The following is a 20,478-nucleotide window of genomic DNA, read 5'->3' as shown; positions in this document are numbered from 1 at the left end:
AGGTCACACAGATTACGGCTATGTTGTCGCGGTGCTATCCGAACGTTACGTTTTATTCGGCAAGTTGGTTTCACGATTCGAAATTCCGAGATTCGAGGCCCGAATATATCCCGCGGAAAGTCGCCAGGGGTAGCCAGAGGTATAATAATCGCAATTTGCCACCGCTGCCACGGCCTGCGCTTTTACTTGACGGCCGTGTAATCGCTCTGGCTGCAGCCTATTATTGCGACCTGGCAGAAATTACTCATAGATTATTTCTGGCCGCGGCACGCGGCGTGCACGGCCCGCGTTCCCGTGAATGCGCATATGTCGATATAAATGCTGACGAATAAATAACACGTTTCCAAGTCCGAAGGGGGCCGAACGTGCCTCGCAATATGTCTCGGGACCGTAATTCGTAATTCAGGCGTAATCATGAATTGAGTGGGGTCTTGCCAGATCTAGTCGGATTTCACAAGACATCGAGACTTGACGGACCTCGCCGCATCTCGCGGGATCTTGTCCAAATTTCTTCTCTTTTGGACTTTTCAGGCAAACGTAGGATTGCTGAATCCAATTTTCTCTTCTTCGAATTTTTCAGGCAAACGTGAACTGGCCTGAATTTTATTTTTACTTTGCCAAACTTTTCAGGCGTGAGAGTGACTGAAATACATTTAAAAGCGATCGGGATTCCTTTGATCTGCAGATTGCACTTTACGATCTACGTTTATTTAACGTTATCTTTTTCGAAATGGAGATGTGCGGAAATGTGCACGGCACTTTTGCATGCTTTTCCCCTGTGATCTAAGTCTCGCGATTTAACATGTCCATCATTTCCAGCGGTTCGTCTCTCAATTACTGTAACTCGGTTTGTCGGCGGGCGTCTCCGGGCGATCTATTAACGGACCGAGTGTTAATCATCCCCGACGGTTTTGGCATATTCGCGGTTTGTCTCGGGGAAAGTGAATTTTTCATCGAATCGTCCGAGACGGCGGATTGTCGGCACTGTCTACCGTACGAGACTATCGTAATCTCGCGCGTTTCCCGTTTCCGAAGCAGCAGCAGCGGAACGTCTTACAATTAGAATTCTCGTCATAAATCACTTACGGAATCACGTTTGCCGGCTGTTATAAAATCGATCGTCGGTCCGATGGCAGTGAAATAATTTCGTCAGGATCCGCGGGACGTAAGGAGAGCGGTGAAACGCGCGCGGCAGCGCCGTAAATCCGAGCGTAAAAATTGCATTCAGGGTAAACCGGCATCGGCGAACAATGCTATCGGCCTCGACGGATTCGCGTCGATACGCGGATACGCGGGGACATAAGGCGGTAATTCACAAGGCGATTCGTCCCCGAGATTGGCGGGCGAGAAGCTAGGTAGGAAGGCAATGCACTTTATGATCGAACAACGGCGGCCCGCCGCCGAGGGGTAGGCTGCTATGTATAGCGCGATTGAATCACAAGCTACGTGTTGTACATACGTACGTACGTACGTAAAATAGCTGTTGCCCCCGCGTGTACAGGGTATCCCGAGTCGATTTCAAATGCAGTCGCTAAAATGGGATAATTCCTACTTAGCTTTCGTTGTCTTCGAATCGACGTTAAAGTAAATTCAGATTAATTGAGAACTATAATAATTAGAGCGCGTAATATAAGAGATTAATATAATATATTAAAGAATTCACAGCTGAAATATAATTAGCGTAAAGTAAATTAGATTAAAGTCGACACTGCTGGTAAGATCATTAAGATTGTTATTTTATTCACTGATCGTGTCAGATGACCGACAATTAAGAGATGACTTGTGAAATTTGGAAACTTTTTTCAAGGAACATCGCAAATACAATGCGAGATCAATGCGGGATATTGTTTCGCGAGGTTGTAATCGTCTTTCGGCGATCCTGTGTTTAATTACCGAGCGAAAAACCACGACTTTATCGCGCAATCGAGCGTGCGATATTTTTCCGGTCGCGCGCGATAACGGCCACGTCGTTTAGACGAAGCGATTTTTAATCGTTGTCGCGCCAAGAAGCTCGTTTCACCGGAACGACCCGTGAACCCTCAAGCACCAGGAGGGTTGGGGGGAGAAATCGCGCGGAAAATATCCCCGCGGACGCGCTATTTATTTAGATGCTTCCAGCGATACCGGTTAGCGCGGCCGTGAAAAGCCACTTCGCCACGAAATACAATACAACGACGCCGCTTTTAACGCCCGCGGCGCGAGTATTAGCATAAGCCCGCGATCGGTAACGGATAGCGCTAATTATTAGCCGCGTACACGTTGATTGTCTGCTAATGGGCCTCTTCCGCGATTCCGTTCCGTTTGGGAACGAGCGTCCGTTCGAAAAAGAGCCGCTCTTCGAGAGCGAAATCTCGCCAAGGAGAATACATTCGGATTTCGCGATTTCCGGCGATCGATATATCAACCTCTATCTTGCCCTCGCCCTTTCCTTCCCTCCTCTCTCTTTCGCCTCCCTTTCTCGCGCCTTCTGTTCGTTCTGCACGCTAATGGTGTTGTGGCTATTACCGCGACGTGGCTCCGCCTTGTAATAGATGTCGAGCCCTGTTTCTGAGCAGCGTTAACGTGCACGACCACCTTCGACCGCTCCGATAATTGCTCACAGATCGATCCATCGATCGCACGTGGGATCCGTCTCGTAATAAAGTGATGGATCACGCGCACGGATTCCCGCGTGTGTCTATAGATGAAAAACGAGTGCTGGTATTTCTGATACTATATATTGGGTCAGTGAAAAAGTTCGGTTCGATTTTTGCGTTAAATATTACTTTACTGCACTCACTAGTAAGAAATTATTCATCAACCAAGTAAATTACCATCGTTGTCTATGATTAGATATTATTGTCTACGATATAGACATTGTTTCCTGCATTAGATGTACGTGGCTATATCAACTATAGAAAATCGAATCGAACTTTCTGACTGACCTGACACAAACATAATAAAATATACATGAAATCCTCGAAATTGCATCAAATCAGTTTACAAATTTGTATGTGAAAAACATAAAAATAAAATGTAATGTGTTCCACAATGGACTAGAAGCGCAAAGAACTGGAATCATAAAGCTATTTCTAGAGCAAACATAATTATCAAGGATAATTAAAAAATAAAAAAAAGATTTCTTAAATAAATTTACAAAGATGCTGCTAAGCTTATATGAATCTTTTATTGGATAAATAAAAACATCCGATGGCCGACATTTTTCAGCACTTCATCATAATTAGTTTGCGAATATCACAAACTGTCTAGGCTTTCTTTTCGCGTTAGTTCCTCAAGTTGGATTACGCTGCTCCGGATTAAATTATAGAGCGGACCGTTCGCGAAGCGCGCTCCGATTCTCAGCTTTGTTCCCGGATATTGTAATAAATTATGAGGCGATTATATAATATATTAGTAAGGTAAACACGTCATTATTCGCGCATGAAATTACGCGGTGAGCGCGGCATAATCGTGAGATGTAAAACGTGGAATTATGATAATGATGCTTGCAAACCTCGAATTTTCAAGTGTAGCTTAGAGGAGAGTGCGCACTCGCAAGTGCGCATTCTCAGTGCGAGATCACACTTTTCTTTCATTCATTACGTTACAGTATCCCATGTATATGGTACGTATTATTTGCGTTAAATACAGTTCGGATGTATCGTGCGAGCAAAGGCGATTTAAGAAAATCAGGTACGGAAATTTATCATTACTCGTGATGATTTTTACAATTCAGATTACTTCACAATACAAATTTTCACGGATGCGTATGGGACTCGCGGGAATAAGAACGATCGCTTCCTGCAAAAGAAGAATTATGTCACGCCCTCGGAGGAGATGCGATTCCTCGCAGTGCGGTGCGGCGCGGCGCGACGCGTATTCTCGGTTCGCAGCGTCTTTCGCGCACGTATTGTTTTCGACTTCCGGCCGATAAAAGTCGATTCCGCCCACCGTCCGGTATTCCGCGGCACGGATACTCCAGGCGGGCCGCTATCTGCCGGGTGGATCAGAACCTTCGGTAGCCGAGGCAAGAAAACGCAATATCCCGTTCCCGATCTCTCCCGAGGCCCCTGCCCCATCCCTCTCCTCCCGTGCGAGCGCGCGCCCCTCGCGACTCCGAGAAATATTATTTAAGTGCTTCCTGGCATATAAATAGTCCGTACGCGATGATAATTAAAGTCTCCCGGGACACGGTATCGGGCCGACGATCTATCTGCTCCAACGGGGCGGTCGTATACACAGGGTGTCCGCAACAATCGCGTTTCCTCCCTGTCTGTAAACTCTCGACGAATTCGAGCTGAATCTTAGCACGACAGTATTGTTTCTTTCGTAATATTTTACAATTTTTTATATTTATAAATGTCGATAAATCAATTTTTCTGAAACTAATTTAGAAATTAGAACTTCCTTGCGTGCTTAAAAAATATTTTTATCCAAATTTTTACACATTTTTATAAATATATAAATTCTTTAATATCTCGACACTGAGAAGTGAAAGTGTACAGGATTAACGTTCATTATCACACGTCTCGATGATCGAAGCTTGGAATTAAAACTTCGCGTTGTCGGTACACGGCAAGATTTTCATTATTATTTATCGACAAAATTTTGCATTTGCTATTGCTTGCCAGTTGTTTTCAAATTCAGCTGGAGAACGATCGTCCTTAAGTCCGCAAAAAAGCGCAACCACCCGGACACCCTGTATCCACAACACACACGCCTCTTGCTATATCCTTCCAGCAGCGGAGCGCCGCCTCCTGTTCGTTCCTCATTTAAATACGTACCTGCTATCTGCGCGAAACAGTCGTCACTACCGCGCACAATACAGCCGGAACAACTGGCGCTGGATATAATGGCCAGTGTGTGTACCACAGCACACACAAAAGCAGCGCCTTCTTCCCCCGGCTTCTCGATCGCGATCGGCGCCCCGCGCTCGTTTCCTATTAATTCCCGCTTATTTTCCGATCGTTATTTATCGCGCGCGCCGCGCCGCGACCATCTGTAATTAAGACCTTCCTCGGCCCGATAAATACGCGCCTTTAATACCGCGTGTTGTCAAGAATCCTCGGTTTAATACGCCTCGCCCGTATCTCGTCGAGAATCTATTCTACTCGTCTGCTATTTTCTCGTAACGCAATTTTAACACCGTGACAGTTGGCGCGATACAAAAATATCGAGGAACGAATTAACACACACATACATACACAGTCTATCCCTCTCTCCCTTCCTTCTCTCTTCTCCACGAGGAAATTATTTTCTTTAATGAGAGAGACACGCGGCAGCCGCGCTCGCTCAACATGGTTCCTCATCCTTCGGAAATGGTACGCTCGCACGTATTTAGAGGATGGTATTTCTACAATTTTTCCATCAATCGTGTGTAAAGTGATTATTAACATTTGGAACGATTATTAATGTATACATCGATCGATCTAGATTCCGATTAGATTAGATATCTATTTAGATTTAGAGCCCCGTAAATACAATTGCAACACGATGCGAAAGATTGACACCGGGCATGATGGCAGAAATTACGTTCCGATTCTCAATTACTGTCGCGCCAATCGCGTCCTTCGCATTAACTCGCGACTGTTTTTAGATCGTTACTTATTGTATATGAGCCGAATACCCGTAATTACGAGAGCGCAATCGTCATTAAATCTTCGCTGGAATATATATGTGTCCGTTTATTACGGCGGTCGCCGGCGCGCGTGAAGTAACGTGAAGTACGAGACATATAAAAATGTTAAGCGGCGTTATCGTTATCGAAATTAAATCCCACGCGTTTTAAATCCAATTGTACTGCTCGCGCGAAATGTGGTTAGGATATCGGTAATAACGATCGGCGAGATCTCTTTATCGTCCAATTAAAAGATCTCACGCCGTCAACGATGACTGAACGTATATTTTAGCGTTTTCAACTGTTCATCAAGCATAGAAATATCGCGTATTGTCGTGAGAGAACACTTATCAGCCGCAGTCGGAAGACAGATTACAGCCGGTTCTCCGACCGGCCGATCGAGCGGTCGTATATCCTTGCGTTTCCTATAAATTGCCGTTAATTTTCCCATCGTTATTTATCGCGCATGCCTACGACGCGTCCCTATAATTAGAGCCCTACGCTAGTGAGCGATAAATCCATGGCGATCTGCCCGTGAAATTTCCCCGCGCTTGTTTCTCGCGATACTCAAGGCACGCCGCGAGATAGAAATTATCCCGATGATGGCGATTCGGTGAGTCAGGAAATTCTTGATTTACCGCTATCGTAGAGCTGCACGCCTTCACTTCCTTTTTTATTTTTTTGTTTTGTTTTACCCATCGAGAAGTTCGCCCGAGAGAGTAACTCTGCAACAGACTCACCTGAAACAAAAGAAAACGGGGTCGCGTTATTTATAATAATGTTATATAATAACTAACGAATAGAGATATGCGGGGATGATCAAATAACAAGATTATTTCAGATCCGATAACTGAATCGTGACAAGTGGATTATTCGATTAACGATACATTTCGTGCATTTCTTAATAAACCGCATCGAATAAGATTAAAATCGGTTGCTAACACTGTTAAACATCGTATTTCGTTGCGCGCGTGCTCTCGCGCCCGTATCGCTCATATTATAATCCTCCAGTATTACATGCAAAACATATTAATGTTAATTAGCACGTATTAATGTTAATCGGATGTACTCATGCCATGTTAGTGCGCCGTTACTAAATCAACTGGAAATTTTGTGCCGATAAAACTCGCGCAAGGACGAGGATCGATAAACGGAAGTCGCCGGCGGAAATCGAGACGGCAATCGAGCCGGTGCACGTTGGATCCTCCGCGGAAGCAGGCGAATCCTCCAGGATCGATTTCAGCGGGTCCAGCGGGTCCTCCGGGGGATGCGAGAGAGGGAAGCAGGAGAACGAGGAGGAAGAGAAGAGGCTGGCAGGGGGTGAGAAACGGACGAGAAGCTGAGATAGGGAGACAGAGAGAAACATACGTACATACATGTATACACACGCACGCGTGTACACACAACACACATGCCCACACACATGCGTGAGCGATCGCGGGGCGACGGTTGGGGGGGGTTGGTGGCGAAGGGGCAGGAAGAGAAAACCGGGCGCCGGTGGCGGCAGGACCGGGGCGGCAGGGCGAGGGGGCGGGTGCAGGAATGGATCGCTGAATTTCTCGAATAATTAAGTTAGACCTCGGCGAGCTAGGGGTGGTCGCTTACCTACCAACACGCTCTCATACATTATGTACCGCGATCGTACATACGCGTACACGTATCGCACGCATACGCACGAAAACGCACACACCCACACACGTGCAACATCCACCCTGCGCTCGGTGCGTCGTGTCGGCGGAATTGCGCGGCGAGCAAGCGCGCGCGCGCAGGCGGGCGCACTCACACACTCGCGCGGGGCGGGCATTGGATATATACTTAATGAAGCGTAAATAATTGAGTAATGTGCTCCAGGCCGTTCGATCGGCGCTCCTATTGGTCAGTATTAATCTATTCCGGCGCATTAGCGTCCGGTCTATCTCTGCCGGGCCGGACCGACCGGCCTAGGACACGGGAACGCGAGCGCCAGAGACTAGATAGATAGCCAGCCCGCGAGCGTTCCGCGCTAACCCGCGCGCTAATCTACGCGCCGCCGAGAGGCCGATCGAAGCGAATTCGCGTCCTCCGCCGGCGGTAATGACGCGGATTTTCTTCGACAGATTATTTCGACTGCTTTAGACTACGAGCGAGATCGAATGATCTTTTGTTCGGAGATCCAGTCACTTTCTAATGATTCCGTTTCTATCTTTGTCAATCTTGTCACTATTGTATCTATCCGATTTTTCCGGTTTGATTGCTTTTTGGTTTTACACTGTTGCTTATCCCCTTCTTCTCCAATTTGCTCGTTATTTCAATATTAGTGTTTGCACACGCGTTTCAGAAATATTCAGGTTATAATAATGCAGTCTCGCTTAATCTAATTGCCCAACCATCTCTACCTATCCATCCATCCATGCTCGCCTGCTCTCCGTCTCTTTCCCTCCCGCGCTTTCCTCTCAATTGCGTAACAAACACAGATCAGGCCTGATGTATGCGATCTCTTTGGCGGGGAGGATTGATTTTCCGCGAGGCAAGCGAGGATTCATCAGTACGGCATCTCGAGATTCCCGGCGATCGCGCTCGAGCGCACTTGCTGATCACCGGCAGTGATTTGTGCGATGATCGACGCTGCGATCCGCTTGATCGCGTTAACGTCGATTAGCCCCGTCACGTCGTCTCCTTTTCCACGCCCGCTCGGGGGTTGCGCAGCTTTCACGGATACCAGGAGATGCTGATAAGGGATTCCAATCGGACAAAACGGAGGTGCAAAATCTGCGTACTGCCGGAGGCCGAGTACTTTACGTAGGAATTTTTTATACGACTGACGCTGTAATTTCACGAAAAAAATTAGTACGCTTCTCGAAATTGTCAACGACGTGCGAAATGTGAACGGAAAAGTAAAGATTAAAGTCTTTCGCATACTTTGAAAGAAAGCGAAAAATTGAAAGACGTAAAAAGTTAATTTTTCTGAGTAAAGAATGTCTACATCTGTTATAGAAGTTGTCGCTGGAATTTGTAGATCTTTAAGAGAATCTCGTTCTTGGCGTGAAAAGTCTTTCACCTCGTAGTAGGCGTGTCACGCGACGCGGGGGGGGGGGGGTTGAAACGGAAGCGTTGTCCGGAAATAGCATTCTCATCCACGACTCGTCGCGACTTCGACGAAATTGTCGCGTCTCTCTATTCTTATGCCGAAGCTATATAGCAATCGACCGTGCTATTTCGAGCTCGCACGAGGGAGGAACGACGGCCAGGAAGAGCAGACGAGCCACGAAATCGACGGTGGCGGTTAGAACGGCAAGGGGCGGATCAGTCGGCGAGAGGGAGAGACAGCTAGAGAAAGAGAAAGAGAGAAAGAGAGACAGACGAAGTGAGAAAGGACCCTCGCTATCTTCGGAAAAGTCGCACGAATCTAACGAGAACGGAGCCACAGGTGTTTTCGCCGCGGATATATACTCTACCACTCTAGCCCCTCCGCCGTTCCTCCCCCGCCATTCCTTCTACGATTCAACCCCGTCGCTGGTTTCTTCTTCGCCCTGAGACATCGCGTCGCGTCGAATTATTCGCCCAATACTCTTCCTTCTGTTCGACAAACAGCTCTCTCCGTCGAAACAACCCTTTTCCGAAATCTTGGCAGCGACGCTTGAGGCGAGAGGAACACCCCGTATATCACGGACGCGAGTAAGTAACAACGTGCGTTCTACGTGCACCGGACTCGCACACATCCTTTTCACACCTCGGGGGGTTCGTGAGAGCCGCGCTGCGTAATGATCCATGCATAATCTTTTTCACGGAAAGCGCGCGATAAAAGGCGGGAGTTCGCGTGGGCTCGGTTATTAAAACACGCGTGTCGAGCCATAAGCCATAATCGCGCCGGTAACTAGAATTTTACGGCGACGTATATCACTTTTACGACGGGGTGGCGTAGTGACGCGCACTGTGTAAAGGGTAGGTGGGAGACGAGCGGGGGTTAGTATTACGAGTATTAATAATTGTGCCAGCTCCCCAAATTCGCCACACTTTTAACTCGAATTCTTCTGCGGAACGCGCGTAATAAATCCTTTCGCCGTGAGACGTTCCACGTGCTGATATTACCCATTTGTTCCCCACTGCAGTTCGTTGCGCGTTTGTTGTGACATTCGATGCACGGAAATTGGCGAAAATCCTAGCGGCCTCGATCGAACTTTCAAATCCCCCGATGTACGACGAGCTCCCCTCTTATACAATCGCGCGCGCACTTGGAGGTCTTGCCGGCCTATCCAAGGATTAATGATTGCACTAGCGAGGGGATGCAAAGCGGAGGAATTTTGAGGGGAAAGCTGGAGGGAGCAATCATTAATTTCCATATATCGTAATGCTCTCTTTGGCCCCCCGAGCGATGGTACCGTTAGCTGCTTCCCGCTTTGTATCTTTGATCGTGTATTCTGGAAACCGATATTATATCGCACGACGCGATATCATGTCGAATGCGCGGTGTACATCGATACGATGTATCGACGAAGAGAGGGAGAGAGAGAGAGAGAGAGAGAGAGAGAGAGAGAGAGAAAGGAGAAGGAAGGGAGAGTAATGGTGGGTACGGGGATAGGCATTTTCGAAGCATTCCGCACATCCGCTCGTCCTAGACGAGCCTCGAGTAACTCTGTGCCGCAGGAGAGCGGTGAACGGGGGAGGGAGAGGAAGGAGGAGGCAACCGAGGGGAATGGGGAAACCGGGGGTTAGCCGGGGGGCGAAATGCGCACGGCCAAATGTGGGATATTAGCTCGCGATTAATTATTAATAGTATCGAGTGCCCGCTAATAGATATAATGTTATTGCAACGAGATCAGTCGTGGCTGGACGATGGCGGGAACGCCATTGGCCCGGGCTAGGATAGTCGAATTCGAGATATCGAGGCAAGAGCCCACCCCCCTCGGCTACATCCCTCGCCCCTCGTAAGAGGACTCCACATATACATGTATCTATATGCAGAGTGGCCCACCTAATGTTATCTGAAGCATCTTTAATGCAACCCCATCGAAAAACAACATGAGAAAAGAAACTTTTGAAAGAAAAAATGCGCATTGTTACATGAAATAGAAGAAGACTTGGTGTTGTTCCCGGCATTAAATTGTGCGAAATAATGAACCTCCAGCTCCAATAAATATGCTAATTATTATATGATATATAAACTATATTTCTCGCGTATATGTAAGAACTGTAGGAAATCGTATCACTCTTGATCAAGTTTTAAGGCCCCGCCGCGCTGCAGAGACCTAAAAGCCGATACTTATAAAATATACTATCGCATAATGAGAAAGAGGTCGGGAAATAAGGGAGATGGGTGAAATTTCATTCGCGCAACGAAATCGGATCCTTAATAACTCATCGATATTTTTTCGCCTGGAGAATCGTCGGCGAAATGACGTTAAACTTCATTCGCCGTTAAGATACGCTATCAACGGCGGAGTCTGGTGTTCGTTCGTTCAGCCGAGCCGAAGGATCTGCCTTTCTCGAAGGTTTCCTTCGATGGAAAAGACCGCCGCATTTTGCGCGATTGTTAAAAGAGCAACTATGCGCATTAAGAGAGGATCAGTGAGAATTAAATAATACGCATTACTTAGAATGCCTTGCTTAGGTCAGCATCACTTACGACAAAGTTAAACTGTCTTTGAAGCTTCGGAGTTAATCATCTAAAATTATTGAATCACTTTAGACGTTTTTCTGAACGCGAATATTCTTTTCTAAATATGAAAAGAGAAGTTACAGATCCGGATGCATCGGCAAACAAGCACCAATCAGAGTGAAACGGTCACGAAGGGCAAGTCTTGAGTGGCTCGCGTCAGCTCTTTGAACTTGCCGGTCTCCTTTTCTCTAAAGAACCGTATAAAAATTGTGCCGACTCGTTTGCGTTATAAATTCCGCGGAAAAGAGGAGTGTGCGTCATCTCCCCACGAGGCACGAGTGGCGGCTGCAGGCAAAGCAAAGCAGAGATGGCAGAGAGGGAAGAGTCATGAGAGGAAAAGACTTCACGAAGGGACAATAACCGAGTGGCGTTTTCAGACACGTACATCGATCCCGAGACAACGCGACGAGGAACAACGTCGGGACGCACGTGGACGGTTTTCCTCCCGATGGAAACTGACTCGACGGATCCCGCGGAGCCGCGGGGGTGAATTGTTTTTGCGTTGAATTAAAAAAAGAAAAAAAGGGAAAAAAAATCAACGATTTATATCGGGCAATTTCGGTCGCGTAGGGCGGTGCAGCACGAAATTATCGGAAAAATATCGGCGCGTTAATAATACACTAATTTCGTAATTGAAAAGCGGTTTTATTTATCGGGCTGGCGGAGTTGCCGGCCGGCCAGTGAAATTTTTCGCGGCCGGCCGACGATTAACGGTCGCGGGATAACGCACGCGGGATAAAATTTTAGAGAACGAATACGGCGATGAAACGTCCGCGAATAGAGACAACGACAGAGAGAGAGAGCAGGAATTGGGAGGGGAGGGTGAGAGGGTGAGAGGGTGAGAGGATGGAACGGAATAAAATAGAATTTATCCCATGTAACTGCTTTCAAAGTTTAATTAAGTACTTTAACGCCGCGCGCGCTTTTATTTCCATCATACATTATTTTCCATTTTCGCCATTAAAATAAGTTGCATTTGTCTTATCCTGGTATAGGTGTAATGAACACTACGGGACTTTTTGTTGCGTTATTATTTTCGTTATTACTGCGATATCGGTATAAAACCATTCTTTTGATGCGAAAATTATCATAGTATTTATCATACGTGGCATACTTTTGCATCGCACATTCCGTTATCTTTTATTAATTTTGTTTGGAAATATTTATATAACGGAACTGATAGAACACTCCTAGGAAATATAGTCGGCGGGAATAGAAAGATAAAGAGAAGAGAGTGGAAAACGAGCTATTTCGTCGACCAATGTGCGCATGGCTGCGGATGCAGGTGCAGTGAGCACGGGCGTGGAAGAGGAAGTCGAGTTATTTCGGATATTAAACACGAAATTGCGTGTAGAATAGTCGGGAAAAGCCGGCGCCGAAACCCATCGGCGTCGCCTAAGTCTCTTAAACGGGCGCGCAGTTTCGGTTTCAGCTTTCGATTTATCGAGGCTCGATACTCATCAACGGCGGAAGAATCGCGAGTTCCAATCCAATTCTTTTCGTTCTACGCGGGATCATTCGCCGGATTATCGATCGTGATTTAAGGAGAATATATATGGAGAAACAAATCCAATCCATTTTTGCAGTTTACGCAGCGTTAGCAATCAGCATCGCGATTATCGATCACTATTTCGAAAAGATATGTAAGAATATTATCCTATCGAGAAATGAAGAAATATAGAAAGATGTCGAACACACAGTGATCAGTGATTTTCGAAAACATGTATAATGAAAATTACAATTCTTTTCACTAATTAAAATCAAATAAGTTGTGTGGAATAAAAAATAATACCTGGTGTTCTTATACTATTTTATATAATAGTACAAAATAATGAAGTCGAAACTGTGGATCGTCAATTGCTATTTGAAACGGATACGGAGGAGAGTCCAACGATTGAGAGAAATTTTATTCCCCATGCCAAGTTCCTCGGCAGTATGGGGTGACTGCAAAGGCAGGAATGCACCTTGGTGCGCGGAAGGAAGCAAACTTCCTCCAAAATCGCCTAACTCGCTCAAAGGAGTCCGAAAGCCCGGTGAAAAGTAATTCCTCGAGTCTCCCTGGTCCCTTTATTTTTCGGAACATCGGAAACGCATCCCTCCACCTCCGTCCCACGTCGCAATCGCGCATTCTCCCTCTCTTTTTCACTCTCTTCCTCTTGAAAGAAATTTAGCTAGCTGCGGTATAATACGGAACACCCAGCAGGAATGAGTAAGGGTGGATGGGTGGTTGGTGGCAGCCGAGGGGAGAGGGGCAGTCCCGAGGCACTTTCTTTGATGCTGCCTGAGCCACTTGGAGAGGGTGGCAACTCGGCGATACCGCCGAGTTTGGGGCAGGTCGCAACATCAAAGAGCGACACACTTGAAGCCGAGATTTCCACCTCGTCCCTTCTCCCCCTCTGCGGCCGCCATACCCTCGACCTCGTCACCCTCTGGCTCCGGGTGGCTCACCGATGACCTCCGTCCTATTGTCCGCCCTCCATCAAAATCGGTTTCGTTTCCTTGGTTGCGCCGGAAGCGGCAGACACCGACAGATGCGGAATAGTTGCATATAAAACATCATCAAGATTCGGTTCTCGCTCGCTTCCTTTCACGCGCTTTGCTTCTTTTCACGATGATTCACCTCCTCCCACAGTGCGTTACATATCATATATGAATCTTTTTGCTGCAGTCATCCCTGTCGCGCTCTGTCTGATTTCGTCAGACTCAAACGTTCCTGCTTTTACGTTCATTCTTTACGTGAAGAGCGCAACAACCTTATCACAAATTATGAAAGAGGAATACACTGTCATCGATACTACAAAATACTCGAGACTGCGATCGCGACTTGAATGAGGCACTAATTTTTGACGATTCGTTCGCTCGGTGGTAGTTGCTTTCTTTCTCTCTCTCTCTTTTTTCGTTTGCGGACCCTCTCTCGGCCGCTAAATTTTCATCTTCTCTCCGATGTGCTCACGAGTACGAGATGGAAAGGGAGCGGCAAATGCATATTTGTAGTATCAATATGCATCGCTTCCGCCGCGGCACGAGCGAGAGACTGCAGTTACCGCGGATAATTCTAAAGAATAATGTTTTTTTTAATTCCGAGCCGGGGCTGCTCGCGTACGCCGATGATCGGCGGCAGGGTGTCTCTATTTTTTCTGGCCGGCCGGGTGTGCATTAATTTGTAATTGCGCGGCCGTTTTTACGCGCGAAGTCCGCCGATCGGAAAATAATCGGTCCGCGCGCTTCCCGATCGGATCGCGCGAATTGCTTTGTTTTGCGTTTTCGGCCGGAGATGGATGGGACGATGGTGTGCGGTGCGGAGAGAGAGCGAGCGAGCGAGCAAGAGAAATAGATAGATAGATAGATAGATAGATAGAGAGAGAGAGAGAGAGGGACATTTACGGGAGAGACAGCGAGGGTGGGAGGAGAGCGAAACGGGTAGACAGAGAAAAGCTTGCTTTTTCGCGGCTTAAAATTAATATGCATGGGTCCGACAGCGAAACGTTTATCTTGCCGGGCTTGATTTCGTTTTGATACGCCGACAAATTGCGGCGCGCGCGTGCCTCCCCGAGCGGGCCGCCGTGTAATATTTGCGAAAGCACCGCTTTTCCACGGCCGCGAGCTGCGAAGTTTGAATAAAGCGGATAAACAATCGTGGACAGAGGGAAAACGGCGCGAAGGGAAGACACAGAGAGGCGCAAGGAAGAGCGCTGTGTGAAAATTCGCAGCGAACACGGGAACGGGAACTTGCGTGTGGATCCCATAAATTGACCGACGTGTCTTTCCAGCGTTCGCGATACAGGCTGTGTGATATCGGCCGTGAGATACAGGCGGAAACTTATTAACGACGAGAGGTATCGACGGAGGGGGTCAGCAGAAAAATAGCCGCGTTTTTGTGAATTTTCAGCGCGAGACTATATTCGACATCTGGGCGCTCCCGCGTGTACGGGCGCGGGGGCAGCGATTAAAAATTAATAACGAATATCAACAGCGGTGGGGCCGGTGTGGCGCTTCATTACTCGAAATTAAAAATCGTCGTTCGGATCGCGAATAAAAACTACGGCGGGGCCGCGCGGCCGCTTCGGTTCTGTAATTACAAATATCCACATGGCGCCCGCCGGAAAAATCGGTAAACAGACTCGTGATCGATGGCTACTACTGCCCTGCCTCACACCTCCATTCCCTCCCCCACACCGCACCCTCGCGCGTTCACCATCCCTTTTTCCCCATCGACCGAACCCCGATCACCCCCGCCCCTTCTTCCAGCTGGTCGGGGTAGTTTTTTACCGCGATGCCGCGAATTACCATTGCAAACGTCCGGTGTCTGTGAAAGTGGCGGAACGTATGGGGTTTCGATATGATTTCCAAAAACGAGAAAAAACCATAGAAAGATAGAGACGAAGAGGCGGGAGTGGGGCGAGGGGGAAAGGGGCTATAAAAGTCCATGGAGTCCTATTAAATTCATGAATCCCGATTTAGATCGATCGCCACCCTCCCGAAATATTTTTTTTCGTCGTCGGGTATGTATGTGTGTGTGTTTTTTTTTAATTTTCTGACCCCCACGAAGATATCGACGGATCGGCGCATCAAGTATGCCGCTTTGCAGCTTCCATTTGGCTTTGGTTTGCGACACTTAAATCCCCCTTTCTTTCATCGCTAGACATCGATAATTTGCAAAATGGCATTGAGAGTCTGTCCTGAAATTTGTATAGATGTATAGATAGAATAGATGTTTGCCGACATCTATTCTTGAAGATAGTATGATATTCAACATAGAATAGCATTGATTCATGGCGACAGTTCATTCCGCGTCATAACGATATCAGTTCGGTGACGCCTAGCGTCGCCGCCACCGCCGTCGCCGCCGCTGCAGCCGTCGCCGTCGCTGCCGTCGCCGCTGCCGCCGCCGCCGTCGTCGTCGTCGTCGTCATCGTCGTCGTCGTTGTACCGACACCGACGTGGCGCGACATTAAAACCGGGCGCGAAAATAATTGCATTTCATAATTGGCTAAAATATCAGAAATGAAAATTAGTTTATCGAGCGTCGCGTTAATAATTTCGCTTAATCGAAGCGACCGACGCCGGCGCCGGGGAGCGCGGATGGTATTCGCGGCGCCTGTAACGCGGCGGATCAGGTATACCAGAATAAATCGCCCGCGAATCCGACGCGTCCATCGCGACGCTGCTGCCCCTCACCGTCCCCCCCGCCCCTCTCATATCAAGAGATGAATATTTTTTATCCGATTCTTTCATTCCCCTCCTCGAAAAAAAAAAACGTTCAAACGGCCAGGATGCATCGCCGATAATGCATTCGAAACGCTCAATACTTCTCTCGCGTATTCGTCGGGAGTATCTATTAAGAAAAGTCTGTCCGTCAAAATTATACGGGGTGTCGCGCTGCCCGTTTCCTGCCGGTCGCGCATTTTTTTTTATGAATCCACGCGGACGCCCTCGGCGAAAATTCGTTAAAAGAGCCGCATAAATGCAAACGACCGTGATCGCGATTGTATAATCCGCGAGAAATCAGGGAGTCTGGAATAATCGCAGACCTTTTCACTCTAATTCTGTTGCATTAATCAAACTCTGCATCTCTGCATCAGACCGTAACACTTCATTTCCCTAGATTATCTCTCAGCATCCCCAGGTCTTAATACTTGACAACAATTATATCTGATTAGACGCGCTATTAAATTTCCGTCAAGAACCGCGACTCCGCGCTTGCCGAGAAACCTTAGCAGTACGCCGCAATGGCGGGACACCCTGTATAGGGATCGCTACCGCCGGTATAATTCAGTCGAGCTCGGAAAAAAGGGATATTTTTGGCTCGTCCGACTGTCACGTCGAGGAGAAAAAGAAGAGAATAAAAAAAGGTGTAATTGCGTTCTTGCACCGCCGCCATCGTCGTCGCCGCCGCCGTCGCCGCCCCGCTCGCGAGCTCGTTCACACGTGTCATCGCTCTCCGCGCTGCTTCCGCTTTTAATCACGATTATCAATTTCGGCGTGGAAAATAGCGGCCGTTTAATTGGCGGATGACACGCTTACCGATGCGGTAATTTAATGCCCCGGCCCCCGACCGTCGACGCGCCGCGCTGCGCTCGCCCTCGCCCTGCGATCTCTTGCTGCTGATTCTGCAGTCGATTCGCGGCATGATCAAAGTTTCACGCGCGGTCGCCGCTCCGCCCAAGCAGATCGTCCTAGTTTAATGAGTTTGTTTGCCGATAATTACCGATCCCACGCAACCGAAACGCGATCGCGATTTTCCCCCGATGACCCCAATCGCCGATTCCGATTTCACGAAGAATTTCCCCGCGGAACGACCGCGTCTCGAAATATTGGATTACCGCAGGAGGGGGGGATTTAAAATCGTACATCCGACGCTCCGTCGCGCGATACTTATGAGATATTCCGCGCGTATCGTACCTAGAACTATAATCCAGGATCGGTACGGGGATATGATTTAGTAAGTCACAAGGAATAGCTAATCGGAATTAGTTAACGAGTTTCTCAGAGCCGCACCAATTTCCGCGTCCCTCCGCTCCGTTAATTATCCATCCTCCCTACCCCTTCTTTTGTCCCTCGTGCGCGCATATAAAAAAAAAGATCGGCGATTCGCACGCGATTAAGCGGAATCGATAATCCGCGCGACCGCCGAGAAAAGGAGCGACGCCGAATTTTCTTCGGAGATTTATGGCTCGCCGGGTATTATATACTTACTGGCAGTATATCATTTAACGCGGGGGTTTTACGAATACAATGGGGGCTTCATTATTTTTAATTAAATTGAAAATTAAATCGCGAGCGCAAGCGCGCGCGGGCGTGCGAGCGAGCGAGCCCGCTCGTTCGCTTGCTCGCACTCGGTGGCGATATTTCGCCGAATATGTAATTTATATTTATGCATCGGCGATTCATTTGCGCGATTTAAGTTCGACGGGGATTTTTTTTATTCGGCCGTTTTAATTATTCAAATACCGCGTGAGTTTTATACGCGATCGAAGGATTTGCAATATGAATGCGGTAAATAAATTAACTTTTATTAATGAAAATCAGAAATCCCGCGGCTCTATAAAACGGCAAAAACAACGCGTTCCGCGGCATTCTCGAAAAGCGGAATAAAAGCGGTAAAAACGTTGCATGCCAATTCTTTCTCTTCTTTTTTTCTGTAATTAACGCACCCGCCGCCACGAGATTATCGTTCACAAACTAAATGTTTAATCCATACTATAATGCGCCGCATTATATAGCGAGGTATATGTAATATCAAATGCATAATAATACCACAAAAAGATTTGTCGTATTCCACCGGTTTTGTCGCATTATTTAATATTGAGACGCAGTAAGCGCCTCGCTTATAATAATATTGCATATATGCATGTACAGGGCGGATGAACAACAATCTCGCGAGATTATCATGAGATATTGTTATCGCAAAACGTGACGACCTATATCAAAACCGAAGTGAACGAATTAATTTAATTGCGCCAATCGAAACCGCCAAAAATGTCCATACATCTGCATTACGTAAATTTATATTTCATTAGAAGAGTATTGATTCGCGAATATTAATCATAGCCCACCCTTCCTCTCCCCGTCGAAAAAGATATCATAATAAGTGTGGAATCAATATTTGTTATATGTGCAAACGTGTGAGGATAAATAAAAAATTACGTTAGTTGTAACGGTAATTGCGTTAAAATTGATATACCACTCTTAATATAATTCAATCAAATAAAAGTCGTTTTACATATTTCTTTTTAAATGTATAGTTAAATGAATTTTTATTTCACAGCTTTTGTCTGTTCGGTAAAAATAATATTCACTTACAATTAAGCTATTGTGTTATTAGAATTATGGATGTTGCGGCATTGTCAGTGAGTAAATAAAAATAGTATAGTAAAGTTTCCAATTAAATTAAATTAATAGAAAGAATTAACACATTCTCAACGTGTTATCGGCACAACGTCGATCTTCATTTTCTGACTATTATTAATTTTTCAAATTAATGGATTTAATATATCTATTAATGTATTTAACCTTTGGGAGAGTTTTTATTTCAATCACGATCGGGATAATTGCGATGATGGAGTGAATATGACGCCGCAATATTTTCCGATAACGTAATTAATAGTAATCACCTTTCAATGATTTTATGTGGAATCGTGCGTTTAAATAAATAGTCACAATTTTTAACGATTTTAATAATTGTCATTAAATCACTCGCAAATATCGCGACGTCACAATTATTTCATTATCTCACAATCACCTGAAATGATCCTAATATATCTATATAATATTACATATATGCGCCTCTCAGTATATAAAATCTATCTCCAGAAAAAGATTTAACAAGCATTAGATAATTGATTAAATAATTTTCTAAATAATCAATAATTCTTATATAAAATAACGTCTATATAAATAAAAGCATAGTGTCAATCCATCCCATCTTTCGCGTACATGTCGTGTGGCATAAATTCGCTGGATATTCGAAGGGTTGGAGAGATGGCTAAGAATGAAAGGGTTGTGGTCGCGAAGAGAGCGTGAAGCCTTGTTCAGTCGAAAAGAGCGAGTCAAGAGTCAAGCATGAAGGCGATCGCGCGACGGGAAGGCATTTTTAACGAGGCTCGCACGCGAAAATCGTTAGTTATTCAATCGGCCGGGCAGTCAGGGGCAGTAACGAGCGGATTGATTGAGCTTAAGCGGGCGGCGGGGGTTCCTTATTTCCCTCGGCTGCTTTTTCCGTTTCTCGCGGCAATTAAGCCGCGCATCGAAAGCCATTAGGGGTGCCAGCCACCGGTGCCGACGCGACGACGCCGCGCGATCGCTCTCGTAGATGCTGGTGTATACACCTCCACGCTTGGGGTCTTGGAATCGCGCGTGGAACCTTTAATTGGATAGAGGAGGAGTTGCCGGCTGCTTGCATTAACGATTCGACCGATCGGGCTATCATCACTCTGATAAAACGCTGTTCCACGCGCTGTTTCATGCGCTTTTCTGAGGTTGCATCGTGCACTTTTTATTAGAATTGGAATAATGCGCGTTAGATCAAAGATCTGCATTTATAATAAAATTGAATGGTGCTTTAAAACATCGAGATATTTTCCGCGCTGAGTTTATAGGAAAATTTACAAAATATACGAAATATCGGAAAGCAGGTTACTATTGGATTAAGGGCTCATTCGTTTTTAGTTTCTCATTTTTAGTTCCTAGTTCTTTTTCTAGCTCGGTGAAGAATTCCGTTTTTAAGATGCAAGTATACCCATTTCTG

The 20,478-nt window shown here is 46.5% G+C and overlaps 1 protein-coding gene across 5 annotated transcripts in view; it reads right to left on the bottom strand.

Moving 5' to 3' along the window:
• The window catches only part of LOC105275819 (protein bric-a-brac 2), a 266,959-nt gene that overhangs the window by 53,178 nt on the left and 193,303 nt on the right, over positions 1-20,478 (bottom strand). Inside the window, exon 2 of one of the 5 annotated variants that reach the window (XM_020030502.2) lies at positions 4,593-6,336. The exons of the other annotated variants lie outside the window; for them this stretch is intronic. Coding sequence (XP_019886061.1) covers positions 6,094-6,336 — 243 coding nt within the window. The 3' untranslated portion in view covers positions 4,593-6,093. Of the gene's footprint in view, positions 1-4,592; positions 6,337-20,478 lie in introns of those variants that run through there. 5 annotated transcript variants of the gene reach the window in all.

This window comes from Ooceraea biroi, chromosome 11 (genome assembly GCF_003672135.1).
Source record: "Ooceraea biroi isolate clonal line C1 chromosome 11, Obir_v5.4, whole genome shotgun sequence".
NCBI lineage: Eukaryota > Metazoa > Arthropoda > Insecta > Hymenoptera > Formicidae > Ooceraea > Ooceraea biroi.
Note: the sequence above shows the minus strand (reverse complement) of the source record. Positions and strands in the feature narration are given on the sequence as shown.